This window comes from Nycticebus coucang, chromosome 2 (genome assembly GCF_027406575.1).
Source record: "Nycticebus coucang isolate mNycCou1 chromosome 2, mNycCou1.pri, whole genome shotgun sequence".
NCBI classification, from domain to species: domain Eukaryota; kingdom Metazoa; phylum Chordata; class Mammalia; order Primates; family Lorisidae; genus Nycticebus; species Nycticebus coucang.
The window spans coordinates 42267786-42284890 of NC_069781.1; the positions used below are offsets into that span (position 1 = coordinate 42267786).

Consider the following 17105-nt stretch of genomic DNA (forward strand, 5'->3'; position numbering starts at 1 on the left):
AAAAAGAAGAGGGTAGATTGCTTTAGCTCACAAGTTTGAGACTAGCCTGATCAAAATCAAAACCCTCGTCTGTACTAAAAAATAGAAAAACTGAGGCAAGAGGATTACTTGAGTCCAAGAGGTTGCTGTGAACTATGACTCCATGGCACTCTACCCAGGGTGACAGCTTGAGAGTCTGTCTCAAAAAAAAAAAACAAACCAGTGCTGGGGAGAATGTGGAAAAATTAGAACACTTATACTTCACCAGTACAATTGTAAAATAGTGCAAATGACTTCAAAAAATGATTTGATTTGATAGTTCTTTAAATTTTAAGTGACCTAGGCTTATGTACAAGAGAATTAAAAATACTTGTTCACACAAAAACGTGTACACAATTTTCACAGAAGCATCAATTCATATCAGCCAAGTGGAAACCACCTAAATGTCTATCAACTTATAAATGTCATGCATGTGTACAATGGAATATTATTCAGCTGTAAAACGGAATGAAGTACTAGTATATGCTACAACATGATAAATCTTGAAAATAAAAAGAAGCTGAACCCAAAGGCCACATGTTGTATGAATCCATTTATATGAAATGTCTAGAACAGTCAATCCATAGAGACAAAAAGTAGATAAATCTGTCAAGGGCTGGAGGTGGGGTGGACGACCACTGAGGGGTATGGGCTTTCTTTGGAAAAAGTTAAAAATGTTCGAAACTTAGATCAAGGTGGTGGATGCACAACTGTATTTTTTTAAAAACACCAAAACACCAAATTGAGAGGCGGCACCTGTGGCTCAGAGAAGTAGGCGCCAGCCCCATATGCCGGAGGTGGCGGGTTCAAACCCAGCCCCGGCCAAAAACTACAAAAAAAAAAAAAAAAAAATACCAAATTGTACACATTTTAAAAAGGTAAAACTGGGCGGCGCCTGTGGCTCAGTGGGCAGGGCACCGGCCCCATATACCGAGGGTGGCGGGTTCAAACCTGGCCCCGGGCAAACCACAACAAAAAAATAGCCGGGCGTTGTGGCGGGTGCCTGTAGTCCTCGCTACTCGGGAGGCTGAGGCAAGGGAATCGCCTAAGCCCAGGAGTTGGAGGTTGCTGTGAGCCGTGTGATGCCACGGCACTCTACCATGGGCAATAAAGTGAATCTCTGTCTCTACAAAAAAAAAAAAAAGGTAAAACTTATATGAATTATATACCTCAATAAAGCTGTTAGGGGAAAAAACTAAAAACCCTTGACAGCTCTCCTTTGCCAAAAAAAAAAAAAAAAAAAAACAAAAAAACAGCATCAACTGTTGATACAACAGTATCAACTTCAGCCCCAGGACCTACAGCTTGTAAGCAATTAGTAAATGTTTATTGAATAAATGAATGACAAAACACTCCCTTCACTACTGACCAGAAATAGTGCTATTTTTTCTTCAACTAGTTTAATTGGTAAAACCCATAAAAATATAACTTGAGTTCTGGCCTACAGAGACCAATAAAATGAAATAAAAACACAAATTGGGGTCCAACATTGAGACTAGGGGAAATTACCATAAAGTAACATTTCATGGGGTTCATAGTTTAGATACTTATCATTGTTGACCAAACACACTAACTGAAGTCAATATTCTTTTATTCAACATATTAAATGTGTTGTTCAACTCTGGTAACCACAGCTGTGACTTAGTTAACGATATCAATAAATCCTACTTAAATCAGATAGGAAAAAATTATGCAAATGAATTCTTATCTGTTTTTCTGCCCAAGGCATATTTGATAACATATAAAACATACTCCAAATAGTTTCTACTTAATAGTCAGGAAGCCATTTGAGGCTTTATTTGGATCCAAATCAAATACAAAGAAGAGAAGCTTGCTACATTCACAAATGGTTTTATTTCAGAAAGAAATTATACATTAAAAAGAGACAGAGTTAAGAGCTTACATTCACGTATGGAAGTGAATCTAGGAAAGTCAACAATTATTAATATACAAAGCCACATGATTTAAAAAGAGTAACAGATAAAAACAAATGCGCTTGCGTTAGATTCATCCACAAAATAATATCTTTTGTTTAAAAACAAAAAGATATTGGTTTTAAGATCGCCCTTTTGAAATAAGTTTGTAGCTCCAACAGACTTTAAAATCAAACCGATCATACGAACCACCCTTATAGGCTACGTCACACCTACATGCATCCAGCAGGATGGAAACCACCTATCCATTATACCTTGCAGCTAGCCAGGATGTCTTCCACCAACCTCTTGTATACCCAGGCATCGCCCTTAAGCCGCTGCCTCCTGATACCCACCACATCAGGTTTTTGAAGCTGGCACACTTCTAGTTCAAACTGCATTGTCACTTTGCCAAAATCTGACTGTGTTTGACACTTCAGTGTATAACTGTGAAAAACCAAAGAAACCAGTTAGTAGGAGAATCATATTCTATATGATACAAGAGTTTTCTAAGCCTCTAGGAGGCCAGTAGAGAAAAGGAACCATTATTTCACATTAAGCAATATATTACTGTTTACAATGACTAGCTATGTTTTACTAATGAAGTATAACTGGTATTTTCCCAGAAATTGAACTAGGATCCCAAAAAATAAGCATGAAAATGCTTTATCAGGATTCTCTCTTGCTCCAAAGAAAAGCCCTTCTTTCATTGTTATACATGCCATTCATGCTCAAGAAACCTGGCATCCTTTGTTTTGTTTTGTTTTGTTTTATTGAGACAGAGGCTCACTTTGTCACCCTCAGTAGAGTGCTGTGAAGTCATAGCTCACAGCAACCTCAAACTCTTGGGCTCAAGCGAGTCTCCTGCCTCAGCCTCCCTAGTAGCTGGGACGACAGGTGCCCACCACAATGCCCGGCTATTTTTTTTTGTTTAGCAGGCCTGGCTCAGATTCAAACCCACCAGCCCAAGAGCATGTGTGTGGCTCCCCAACCACTATGCTATGGGCGCCCAGCCAAAGCTGGCATTCTTTATGCAACACTTACAGTGTAATCTGTGAACATTAGGCAATTTCTACATGTTTACAACAAAGGAAGGGATAGGGAATATGAGGAATATTTTGTATGTGTGCACCTCATCAAAAAATGCCTTTTATACACATAATGCTAAAGCAACTCACCTGTCAAAAAGGTACCCGTGTTTCTGAGGTTTTTCTAATAGTAATAAGACATTATGATCATCACAAACACTTTATAAAAGAAAGAAAAGCCCAAGGAGATGGTACATTCCCATAGCTAAAATTATAAAATTAATTGCCACATTAGCTACTTTGATAATGGAAAGCCCAGTCTAAGTGAAGCCTTAAACTCACCTTAACAGGTATGACCCTGAAAAGTGGCATAAGTTTAATATTTGTCTTACTGATCTTTAAACAATAAATATAAACAATAGGAATGATTTTTAAACTTCAGTTCCCTAAATATTTAAGGGCACATGATTAGACATTATTCCACAGATGTTATGGAGAAATTACAATGTCTATTATATATTATGAAATTTCACGAATTATTCTTTTTCTTACTAATTTAGTCATTTATTTGAGAGAAGGGGCTTGATCTCTTAAAAATAAGCAGTTGAGGGCGGCGCCTGTGGCTCAGTTGGTAAGGCGCCGGCCCCATATACCAAGGGTGGTGGGTTCAAACCCGGCCCCGGCTGAACTGCAACCAAAAAATAGCCGGGCGTTGTGGTGGGCGCCTGTAGTCCCAGCTACTTGGGAGGCTGAGGCAAGAGAATCGCTTAAGCCCAGGAGTTGGAGGTTGCTGTGAGCTGTGTGATGCCACGGCACTCTACCAAGGGCCATAAAGTGAGACTCTGTCTCTACAAAAAAATAAAATAAAATAAGCAGTTGATATCAGAAATTCCAAAAAGAGCTCTCTATAGTTAAGGTTCTTGACAGGATGATGAAACATAGAACAATTTAGTTACATGGAAGATAACAAGCAATTCGTCCTGACTGGGAAAAGATGATAATGGAACATAACCAAAATTAGTAACACCACACACCATTTGAAAAGTTTGCTTTCATCTTTCTTTCTGCCTTGTCTGAAAAAAGATAAAAACAAATAGAGAAGGTAAAAAGAAAAAAGGGGGGCGGCGCCTGTGGCTCAGTGAGCAGGGCGCCAGCCCCATATGCCGAGGGTGGCGGGTTCAAACCCAGCCCCGGCCTAACTGCAACAAAAAAATAGCCGGGCGTTGTGGCGGGCACCTATAGTTCCAGCTACTCGGGAGGCTGAGGCAAGAGAATCGCCTAGGCCCAGGAGTTGGAGGTTGCTGTGAGCTGTGTGACGCCACGGCACTCTACCGAGGGTGATAAAGTGAAACTCTGTCTCTACAAAAAAAAAAAAGAAAAAATGGGGTCAAGGCAGAGAGCTCCTAGTTTATTAGGAACTTAGAAGAATAAAATATCAATTAAAGGCTTATGACAGAGATTTGGCTAGAACTTCTGGAGCCACAGATAAGCCCCAAACATGAAGAAGAAATCATAGTGAGTTGGATGTGTTCTAATGAAGCCTAAAGAGGAAAACCAGGGTTAACGTAAGGAATGTGCTAACATTTACAGATAAGTAAAAAATAAAATTATATTTGCAAAAGATTGTTTCCTAGAAATCTTACTCCATACTGACTATAATATTTACATAATTAAATCTATCTATGGCTGGGCAGCGCCTGTGGCTCAGTGAGTAGGGTGCTGGCCCCATATGCCGAGGGTGGCGGGTTCAAACCCAGCCCCGGCCAAACTGCAACAAAAAAATAGCCAGGTGTTGTGGTGGTGGGCGCCTGTAGTCCCAGCTGCTTGGGAGGCTGAGGCAAGAGTATCGTGTAAGCCCAAGAGTTAGAGGTTGCTGTGAGCCATGTGATGCCACGGCACTCTACTGGAGGGCGGTACAATGAGACTCTGTCTCTACAAAAAAAAAAAAATAATAATAAATAATTTGCTCGATTAAGTAATTTTAAAGAGACATAACCGAATGAAAACACTTAGAAATATGAATATCTTGGGTAATCAGAAAAGGTCTATTTATTCAGACCATGAGATCATAACCAAACAGTCTTTGATGATAGTTCTTGACAGGATGATGAAGCACAGAACAATTCAGTTACATGGAAGATAATAAGCAATTCATCCTGACTGGGAAAAGATGATAATGGAATATACATCCAACAGTGTAGGGAAAACTGTGTCCTGATCTTGAACACAGGCTCACTTTCTACTAGAGAGACCTGAAGAGTCATGAGAATGGCATGTGGGTTGAGTACCTCTAAGAGAGACCTCCAAGACAGAATGTATATGTGAGGTGTGGCAATAAAGATTCTCGGGAGTGCAAAAGGCTCTTGATGCTGGAGGCAAAGGTTGTGCTCAAGATCCATGGTTTTGCAAAAACGAACGTGGAGACAAAGGAACAAAGGAAGTTCTGTCTGACTTTGTCCAGATCCTCCCTAATCAGTGCTGATGTTGGATAAGCAGCTTTTGTCTACTTCTTCCCATTTTATGATAATAAATACAGACCCAAGGTTTGCTCAGGAGGACTCCTCCCAGAGTTCCTCAGTCCCCCAGCACAGACTCTGTGTCAAGCCTTTTTATTCCTCGCACCAAAACCCCTTCACAACAGTGGCAAAGAGCTAAGGTGAAATAACTTCCTAAAGCACTGAAACCCCTGTAAAACAGCCAGTCATAAAGAGGAGTCTATTTAAATTCCTGATTTGTTTGAAATGTCTCACAAATTTAGATCACAATTTATAAATATTATCGTAAAGCAGCAAATCAAAGGAAAATAGAGGATCTAAAAGAAAAATGGAAGAAGTTCAAATTTTCCTATTTTGAAATGAAAAGTTTAGCTTTAAAAGTGGGACAATATGAGTGCTTTAAAAACTCTTGCAGCTCATACAGAATAAAAGAGAATAAATTATAAACAATAACACTACCTTAAAAACTTTTTGGAATGAAATGGGAGAAATACATTTTTTAAAAAGGACAGGAAGTTAGAGGTGGAGATCAGTCCATATTTTTTTCTTTTTTGTTTGTTTATTTTTGTGGTTTTTGGCCAGGGGTGGGTTTGAACCCACCACCTCCGGCATATGGGACCGACGCCCTACTCCTTGAGCCACAGGTGCCGCCCCAAGTCCATATTTTTTCAAAGTCCAAAAGAAATGACATAACAAATCCAACAGCCTGTAAGTGTGCTTCTTACCCCTTCTGTACAAAGTCAACATGCTTCTCTGGAAGAATAGACATTATTTCATTCAAGAGTTGATCTGGATTCACTAATTTGGTTGTAGTCACATTATAGTGAAGCTTTAAAAAAAGAAAAAGAAGGGGTGAAAAGTAAATCTTTACATCAACACAAAGACCATCCTACCAGACCCAGAGTCCCAAAAGCCCTCAATATAGTACCTTTTCAAATGGATCTATTTCAAGAAAAATACCGAAACAATTTACAGCCAACTCTTGATATGTTAATGGCACCAGGAAAGCTTCACAAAATAACATTTACTATCTTCCTTTTTTATTTTCATCATCTTCTCCTACCAATCTTTTTTTTTCTTTTTTGAGACAGTCTCACTATGTCGCCCTTGGTAGAGTGCTGTAGCGTCACAGCTCACAGCAACCTCAAACTCTTGGGCTTAAGTGATTCTCTTGCCTCAGCCTCACAAGTAGCTGGGACTATAGGTGCCGACCACAACACCCGGCTATATTTGTTGTTGTTGCAGTTGTCATTGTTGTTTATCAGGCCCAGGCTGGGTTCAAACCCACCAGCCTCGGGGTATGTGGCTGGCGCCATAACCACTGTGCTACGGGCACCGAGCCACCTACCGATCTTTTCAAATAAATACATTACATAGCATCAATCTATCTGTTTGAGCTTTACCTGTTTTCTCCCTCACCTTACTATGGTAGAGACATTAACAGTCCTGAAATGTAAACTGTGGAAAGATGAAATAAAGACCCTATAAAGTCTGGTTAGTATAAAGTTAGATATGTTTCCTTCATTCTTTCTGGATTATCTAAAGAATATCACAGAATTCCAGGAGCTGATTCTTTGAAAATTCTATGAGGAAATGAATATAACAGGTATTCTTTCTAAAAAGTAATTATTTTTTTCTCATTGACCAAGAACTTAATTCTCAGGAATAATTTATTTTTCTTGTCTTGAGACAGGATCTCACTCTGTTGCCTAGGCTAAAGTACAGTTGTGGCATCATAGCTCACTGCACCTCAAACTCCTGGTCTCAAGCAATCCTCCTGCCTCAGCCTCCTGAGTAACTAGAACTATAGGCAGGCACCACTATCCTCAGCTAATTTTTTTTTGTTGTTGTTTTTTTTTTTTTTTTTTTTTTTTTGAGAGAGAGAGAGAGTCTTACTATGTCACCTTTGGTAGAGTGCCGTGGCATTACAGCTCACAGCAACCTCTAACTCTTTGGCTTAAGCAATTCTCTTGCCTCAGCCTCCCAAGTAGCTGGAACTACAGGCGCTCACCACAGTGCCCAGCTATTTTTTTTTTTTTTCATTGTAGTTGTCATTGTTGCTTAGCTGGCCCGGGCCGCGCTCAAACCCACCAGCCTCGGTACATGTGGCTAGCACTGTAAGCTCTGTGCTACAGGCACTGAGCCTAATTTTTAAATATTTTTGTAGAGACAGCTCTTACTATGCTGCTCCAGCTGGACTGGAGATGATTTCATTTCTAATTGATATTTACCTATTCATTTATCCAATAACTACTGAATGTTTTTAGTAGGTCATACAAACATAAAAATCTCCACCTTTCTAGTAGCACCTTCACTGTCAAACAAACCACAGTGTGTTTGAGTTCTTTTCATAAATAACAAAATGCTGAGATAAGAAAGGGTCCAACTACTTTACTTTTCAAAATAAGAACTTGTGGCCCAAAGTAGAGATTTAAATTTCTTTTATTTTTATTTATTTATTTTTTTTGAGACAGAGCCTCACTTTCTTGCCCCTAATAGAGTGCAATGGCATCATAGTTCACAGCAACCTCAAACTCAAGTGATTAATTTGCCCCAGCCTCCCAAGTAGCTGGGACTACAGGCACTCACCACAATACCTGGCTATTTTTAGAGATGAGATCTCACTCTTGCTTAGGCTGGTCTTGAACCTGTGAACACAAGCAATCCTCCTTGCCTTGGCCTCCCAGAGTGCCAGGATTATAGGCATGAGCCACTTCGCCCAGCCTAGATTTAAATTTTTTTTTTTTTTTTTTTGTAGAGACAGAGTTTCTCTTTATCGCCCTCGGTAGAGTGCTGTGGCGTCACACAGCTCACAGCAACCTCCAACTCCTGGGCCTAGGCGATACTCCTGCCTCAGCCTCCCGAGTAGCTGGGACTATAGGCGCCCGCCACAATGCCCAGCTATTTTTTTTGTTGCAGTTTGGCCGGGGCCAGGTTTGAACCCACCACCCTCGGTATATGGGGCCGGCGCCCTGCTCACTGAGCCACAGGCGCAGATTTAAATTTCTTATGTTTTTTTTTTTTTTGTAGAGACAGAGTCTCACTTTATGGCCCTCGGTATAGTGCCGTGGCCTCACCCAGCTCACAGCAACCTCCAACTCCTGGGCCTAAGCGATTCTCTTGCCTCAGCCTCCCGAGTAGCTGGGACTACAGGCGCCCGCCACAACGCCCGGCTATTTTTTGGTTGCAGTTTGGCAGAGGCTGGATTTGAACTCGCCACCCTCAGCATATGGGGCCAGCGCCCTACTCACTGAGCCACAGGCGCTGCCCAGTTTGTTTGTTTGTTTAGAGACAGAGTCTCACATTATTGTCCTTGGTGGAGTACTATGGCGTCACAGCTTACAGTAACTTCCAACTCCTGGGCTTAAGTGATTCTTCTGCCTCAGCCTTCCGAGTAGGTGGGACTACAGGCACCCACCAGAACACCCAGTTATTTTTTTTGTTGCAGTTTGGCTAGGGCCAGGTTGGAACCCACCCCCCTATCCACTGAGCCACAGGCGCCGCCCCAGTTTATATATAGTTTAACAGGGCATAAAAAGTTGGTAGAAAATATGAAACTCATTTCCTAAAGCAAGTCCTACAAAACTTAATTCAGCAAAGCTTAAAGCATCAAAGTTAGATGCAAAGCTAGATTAAGTTTAAGATCTAAACTGTGCTAATTAGGACTATAGTTCTGCTACATGGAGGTTGAGATGTTCAACAATGATAGTAATGACCCCTGACATTGGAATACCACCTTTTATTAATAAAGCATTTCATAACCAATGTAGCATCCCATGTGCAGATTCTTGTGAGGTTGCCAACGGAGGCATTATCTCTAGATTTCACAAAGAAATTGAGGAAGTTAAGGATAGAATGACTTATCAAAGCTATACAGTATGAAGCTAGAGCTAGAACCCAAGACCTATCTTCTGGTTTTTCTCCTGCATCCTAGAAAGCCAACTAACACCACAGCAATTTCCATTCAAAAGTGCATTTGGGGGCGGCGCCTGTGGCTCAGTGGGTAGGGCGCCAGCCCCATATACCGAGGGAGGCAGATCTGAACCCAGCCCTGGCCAAACTGCAACAAAAAAAATAGATGGACGTTGTAGGGGGAACCTGTAGTCTCAGCTAATGGGGAGGCTGAGGCAAGAGAATCACCTAAGCCCAGGAGTTGGAGGTTGCTGTGAGCTGTGACACCATAGCACTCTACCAAGGGCGATAAAGTGAAACTCTGTCTCTACAAAAAATAAAAAAATAAAATAAAATCCCAACACCCAGCTAGGTGGGTATTGGAATTAAAAAGAAAAAAAAATGCATTTGGGTTCCAAAAAAACTTACATAGGTAAACCGCTGTAAGAACATTTTTAGAACTTATCCATTAGTATTCAGTAACTGCTTAGCTTCTCAATAATGTATATGTTTGCATAAGTTTCCTTAATTTTATTTATTTAATGTTTTTTAGTGGAATGATAGTATGGTTTTCTTTTTTTTTTTTTGGCCGGGGCTGGGTTTGAACCCGCCACCTCCGGCATATGGGACCGGCGCCCTACCCGCTGAGCCACAGGCGCCGCCCGATAGTATGGTTTTCTTAATACCATAATCGAAAGTAGTTCATAACTGTCTCTAACCAGAGAAATCCCAGAATAAAAGGCTAAAACATGCCTAATAAACAGTCATATGTAATGTAAACTTAGTGCACTTACGTAAGTTCAACAAGGCAGTGACTACTAATGGATAAGTCCTATCTTCTTCCACTTTGAGACGTAACATAAATGGGATCTCAGAACATTATCATTCTCTGCTGAAGAACCCTTCTGCCCAACAGCTCAGCATTCTCCTTTCCTCAAACCATCCAGATTTGCTCAATATGAAAGTCTTGCAAAAACCACACAGTCTCCAAATCATGGGAACAATACCAGCTTCTTCCTCTTCTGGAGCCACACCACTTGGAACACATTTTCACTACAGCACTGAGCCCAGTGTGTCAGAGCACACCGCGGCTGTGTCTTACTTACACCTTTACCTCTAATTTCATACACTTACACAAAACCAAAGTGTCATTCATTAGATGCCTGAATGAATGATCAGACAGAATCCAAGAGAGTAAGAAGTATTTTGTATCTCCAAATAGCTTACTTTTCTTTTCCTTCTCCTACCAAATACATTGTCCATACCACTGATACATTAGTCCTTTTAAAGTATAACAAGTCTAGCAACAAAATAACATCCAGATCTTTCAGCCAGGCCTTGAGGACCACCCAGTCTACCTTGCTAGCCTGCCACTCACTATTTTCCTCAGATACTGTTCTCAAAGTTCAATTATCTTCCCATATATTTACATATTTCATGAGGGCCTAAAAGGAAGCTATGTGCCAGGGGCTCTTCTATGTGTCAAGAGACAGAACTGAGCTCAAGTCCCCGTCCTAAAGCTATCTCTCAGTTCCCCCAATAAGCTCAGTTTCCTCTGTGATTAATCCCTGTCCCTGCTCCTGAATATGTGAATTATATGATAGCTATTGAAGGGAGTGACTATATCTTATTAAGTCCTTGAAGGGAGTGACTATATCTTATTAACCTCTGCATTACCAAACTCCTATGCATAGTAACATGCACATCTTAATTACTCTTCCATTCTTTTTTTTTTTTTTTTTTGCAGTTTTTGGCCGGGGCTGGGTTTGAACCCACCACCTCTATATGGGGCCGGCGTCCTACTCCTTTTGAGCTACAGGTTCCACCCTACTCTTCCATTCTAAGATGTTAACTAAATACATATTACTTAAATGAATAGTAAGCAAATAAAAATACTAACCAATTGGCCCAGTACTTTTCTTTCTTTTTTTTTCTTTTTTCTTTTTTTTTTTTTGCAGTTTTTGGCTGGGGCTGGGTTTGAACCCGCCATCTCCGGCATGTGGAGCCGGTGCCCTACCCCTTCCAGCCACAGGCACCGCCCTCTTTCTTATTTGTTTTTTAAAGCAATTCAGCTAGCATTCAGCTTCTGAAATTCACAGTGAAAATTTTCAGCGTACTTACCTTTAGTCTTCGTGGCTCATCTTTAGCAGAGCCCTTCTTTTTGCTCCTGGTAAGCACAGTGATCACCTTATCCAGTCCCCTTTCAAGGCTCCCAAACACTTTGGCTCCTTTTCTCTTTGGAGTATCCTCCATATGTGCTTGGTTGAGATCTAGTTCTACTGAGCGGCACCTCAAAAAAAAAAAAAAAAAAGCACAAGTAGAGTTGGGCCTCCCACCTGTTGAGGCCCTCAAGGGTGGGCCTCTGCCCCTTTACACACATTAGAGTGTCTCATTTAAGCATGCCAGGGCCAGATCACCTCACTCCTCCTCAGGAAGTGCCAAAGCCATCTCTTTCTGGAAAAGAGCCATCACCCAACTCCCACTCTGCAAAACGATTTTCCCCTTCCTTTTTATAAAGTGTCAAATAGCCAGAAAAGTTGAAAGAATAGTACAATGAACACCCATATATTCTCCCATATTAAACAACTGCTAGTATTTTGACACATTTGCTTTCCCTATGCATACAGATAACAAATACATTAAATACATTACTTATTTACTAAGCTACGTGAAAGGAACCCATCTAAAGATATCGTGACACGTTATTCTGAAACACTTCAGTATACATCTCCAACAAACAAGGACATTTTCTTACATAATCACAATGCCATATCACATCAAGAAAAAAATAATTCCATTAGCATTCTGTTTAATACCCAGTTTACCTTTTAATTCTCCCAACTGTCACCAAAATGGATCACATTGTTAAAAAATAGCTATAAGGAACAACGAAGGGTAATCTATACTGCTACTTTGCAAAGAGGAGTGGATTTTCTTTAAAACACCAGTTAGTATCTTTACTGTTTGGGGAACTATTATGTTAGCAGATATCTACAGTCTACTGAGAGAAGCATAGGGAAAGATGGACCTCAGTGAAGGAAGTACGTGGCCAGGGTGAAGACCACTGTCTTTGGAGCCTGCTGTACTTTAAGTGAAGGTGCCAGTCTTAACTTCTGATTAGTTTTCACCATTCTACCCCATATGGAAGGCAGTGGCAACAAGTCTAGTAATGGCCACAGACCATCCTCCTACAGACAGATACTCCTTCAGTCTCAACAGAATCTATGTGATGATTCACCTTAATCAGGTTTATCATACATGAAAAGGGAAATCTGGTTACATACACCAATGATCGAAAAGTCTAAAAAACTGAACACTTACCGCCTTTCAGGGCTAATGACACCTGCCATTAACTTGTCTGTTCCTGTTGAATATACTGGTGTTTTAATTGGGGTTTCCTTCAGGTACTTGTTTCTAGCTATAAGAAACACAACAACACAAACTATATGTAGCTGATGTACTATGGTTCCAAACTTTCTATCAATAATGCATACATCATCTTATTCGTGGACTCAGAAATATTATAATTGGCCAATGATGTCAAAGGCTCTAATTCTTTAAAGAAATGTGATTTATAACAAAAACAAGATCATTTTGTCTTTCATGTGTGGCTCTCTTCTTTTTCTTCACTGTAAACTGATGCAGGCCATGCTTATGATTCTATAATCAATATCTTACGATAAATCTAAATAGATCACATACATACAGATCTCATAACTACCAATTCTCCTTTCTATAAATAAAAGTCAATCTGTATGGCTTGGCACTTGTAGCTCAGCAGCTAGGGTGCCGGCCACATGCACCACGGCTGGCAGGGTGGAACCCAGTCTGGGCCTGCCAAACAACAATGACAACTACAACAACAACAACAACAAAAAATAGGCAGGCATTCTGGTTGGCACCTGTAGTCCCAGCTACTTGGGAGGCTGAGGCAAGAGAATTGCTTAAGCCAAAGAGTTTGAGGTCAATTTATGCTTTTAATTGATATGGTACTGAAAGGTGTTAATCCAATTCATAGCCCTGTTTAACTCCTGTTAGGCAAAAAGAACAGTTCCAGGTGAAAGCTTTACATAAGTTATTAAAGAAGTGTGAGCTTTGATTATTTTTTTTATATTCCCTGTTCCAGAATTTTGTGTTTTATTCTAAGTACAGTATTTGTATCCCAGATAGTTTGTGACAAATCTGAATTAACAAATCTGCTTACCACTGATTAGTTAACTTTTAATTCATGATCTAAAACGTTTTACAGCCTTTGGAGGTATTAATATTCACATTGTAATAACAAAGATAAGACATCATCAGCTCCACACCCATAACTCAGTGTTTAGGGCGCTGGCCACATACACCAGGGACTGGCAGGTTCGAACCCAGCCCAGGCCTGCTAAACAACGACAATTACAACAAAAAAATAGCTGGACACTGTGGCAGGCGCCAGTAGTCCCAGCTACTTGGGAGGCTGAGGCAAGAGAATCGCTTAAGTCCAAGAGTTTAAGGCTGCTGTGAGTTGTGTCACCACAGCACTCTACTAAGGTTGACATAGTGAGACTGTCTCAAAAAAAAAAAAAAAAAAAGACATCAAGTTTCAAAAAAGAGATAAAGGGATTTGGTTCTAATTCTATAAGAACAAGAAAATTAAAGCAATCAGAAATATCTATGAAAACGGTTTTGTTTTGTTTTTTTTTTTTGAGACAGAGTCTCAGTATGTAGCCCTGGGTAGAGTGCTGTGGCCCCACAGCTCACTGCAACTTCAAACTCCTGGGCTTAATCGATTCTCTTGCCTCAGCCTCCCGAGTAGGTGGGACTACAGGCACCCATCACAACGCCCAGCTATTTTTTTGGTTATACTTGTCATTGTTGTTTGGCAGGCCCAGGCTGGATTTGAACCCACCAGCTCCAGTGTATGTGGCTGGCACCCTAGCTGCTGAGCTACAGGCACCAAGCCATCTGAAAACAGTTTTTATCTTTGTATACCAACAGTACTTACTACCATACACAGTTGCCCTTCAACAAATTGCCACTGCCTGTATTGTATAGGAATCACAAAAATGAAATTAGTATTAATGCCAAAAATAACTCATAGCAAAAGTAAAATGCAAAGTGCTAAAAGAAGCTATCAATTGTGGCTTCAGCCACTTGCTTCCTTAGGTGGCTCTTAGGTTTAACAAAATATGTCGATTTATTAGGACCTTGACACAATACAAGATACAGTCACAATTGCTGGAAAAAAGACTAATAAAGTTTAGATACTTTAAAATCTAAAATCTAGCACAGACTAGATCATGGTAAACAAACTTCCTTCAGATTCTCTCTTACTCTTTCCTTGAACAAATATGACCCCTACTGTGAACCTGGCCATGCTGTAGTCAACATGGCAGACAAAGTCTCTACTATCATGACACCATCTTATCCTAATGAGACCCAGTCCTAGAAAGCTGGGTTCAAGTCTTGGCACTGTGCCTTAAGAGGTATACTGACAAAATAGACTTTTTTTTTTTTTTTTTGAGACAGAGTCTGAGTATGTTGCCCTGGATAAAGTGCCATGGCGTCATAGCTCACAGCAACCTCCAACTCTTGGGCTCAAGCCTCTTGCTCAGATTTTGTATTTTTAGTAGAGATGGGGTCTCACTCTTTCACTCTTGCTCAAGCTGGTCTTGAACCTGTGAGCTCAAGCAACGCAACCACCTCGGCTTCCCAGCCCGCTAGGATTACATGAGCCACCACGCCTGGACAAAAATAGACTATGTTAAATAAGACCAACAACCAAAACATTAAGGTGTCATAAAGAAAATGGTCTAGGGCAGGGCCTGTGGCTCAGTGCAGCCCCATATACCAAGGGTGGCAGTTGAAACCCAGCCCCGGCCCAACTGAAAAAAACAAAAACAAACAAAAAAAAAAAAGGGGTTGTGGTGGGCGCCTGTAGTTCCAGCAACTCGGAAGGCTGAGGCAAAAAAATTGCCTAAGCCCAAGAACTGGAGGTTGCTGTGAGCTGTGATACTACAGCACTCTACTGAGGGGGACAAAGAAAATGGTCTAAATAAGCAGTGATAATTAAACTGAAGATAATTAAATCAAGAGAAATGAGGGTACTGTAATAATGGACATACATAAACATCCATAACGGCATCACAGCTAAGCATGTGTGGTAAATGTAACAGGGCAGAATAGGATCAGACCAGAACTGGAGAACCAGATAACTAAGAAGGGGTCCGCAGAGACTTTAGCTTGAGTCATTATCAATGGGAATAAATGGTAAGCAAAGTCTAAACCTGGATATGTGACCATGGACAAAACACTTCCCTCCTCTGAGCTCACGTTCCTTAGCTGCAAAAAAAGGAGTTGGATTAGATGAACTTTTTTTTTGAGACAGTCTCACTATGTCACCCTTAGTAGAGTGCAGTGACATCACAGCTCACAGCAACCTCAAACTCTTGAGCTTAAGCAATTTTCTTGCCTCAGCCTCCCAAGTATCTGGGACTACAGGCACCTGCCACAATGCCCAGCTATTTTTTGAGATTGTCATCATTGTTGTTTATGTGGCCCGGGCTGGGTTCGATCCTACCAGCCTCGGTGTATATGGCTGGTGCCATACCTACTATGCTATAGGCGCCGAGCCAGATTACATGAACTCTTAACTTGCCTTTAGGCTTTGATGCTATGACTCAACTTTTTTTTTTTTTGTAGAGACAGAGTCTCACTTTATGGCCCTCGGTAGAGTGCCGTGGCCTCACACAGCTCACAGCAACCTCCAACTCCTGGGCTTAAGTGATTCTCTTGCCTCAGCCTCCCGAGTAGCTGGGGCTACAGGCGCCCGCCACAATACCCGGCTATTTTTTGGTTACAGTTTGGCTAGGGCCGGGTTTGAACCCGCCACCCTCGGTATATGGGGCCGGCACCTTACCAACTGAGCCGCAGGCGCCGCCCCGCTATGACTCAACTTTATAAATGTGAAAAACAGAAAAACTTAATACCATTTGAGAAAAAGTAGAGGCTGACTAATATACTTTCATTTCAACTAATGCAAATAACAGCTTGACTTCTGGAAATTAGAGAGAGCAATGTTAATAATTTCTAGCCTGTGATGTGTTTATTTAATATGGTTAGAAGAATGACATTTGAAGTTTTTTTACCGCTGTTTAATATGCTTAGCAAATACCTTTTGAGGGTGTGGTATAACAATTTGGTGTGGTAAGTATTTCTCTTTTACTCTGGTTCTTATTGGCTGGAGTCTTTGGCTCAGGAAATACAAAGTACTCTTCATTCTTTACAGCAGACTTAGGAGTATATACATTCTCTTTGTTCTTTAATTTATTTGCAGATGCTCTACATAATACTGGAGTTAATGATTTAGATTCCACCCCATTTGATCCTGTCCAGTGCCTGATAAACTAGGGGGAAAAAAAGTTATTGGACAAAGCACACAGACAAAGAAGAAGAAGAATTAATTTCTTTTACAAATAATTCGCAAATTATCTTACATTCTTTATTAAATTAGAACACTACCAAAAAGATATTATTGGCAATACCAGGAAATCTGAAACTGTATATTCAGTCCTCTTTAGTACATGTACATCACTGTAGTCTGTTCTATTGAAAGGTAAATTTCAACATGTTTCTTCAGGAAAGTGTGTAAACATATCCAGGTCACAGGCAATATTGAGAATGGCCACAAATAAATCCCTAAGAAATATTTCCCACACCTAGATTGCCATGGTTTGCCTATAATATGTACCAAATAATAAAAGTTTAATCAGTGTTGGGGG

General features: G+C 40.6%; 1 protein-coding gene across 1 annotated transcript in view; it reads right to left on the reverse strand.

The window, feature by feature from the left end:
- Window positions 1-1856: 1856 nt before the first annotated feature.
- The window catches only part of MELK (maternal embryonic leucine zipper kinase), a 102748-nt gene continuing 87499 nt past the window's right edge, over window positions 1857-17105 (reverse strand). Inside the window, exons 14-18 of the mRNA XM_053568789.1 lie at window positions 16499-16730; window positions 12667-12763; window positions 11467-11635; window positions 6180-6283; window positions 1857-2378 (exon numbers count right to left, since the gene is read on the reverse strand). Of these exons, the coding sequence (XP_053424764.1) occupies window positions 2201-2378; window positions 6180-6283; window positions 11467-11635; window positions 12667-12763; window positions 16499-16730 (780 nt within the window). The 3' untranslated portion in view covers window positions 1857-2200. The remainder of the gene's footprint in view (window positions 2379-6179; window positions 6284-11466; window positions 11636-12666; window positions 12764-16498; window positions 16731-17105) is intronic.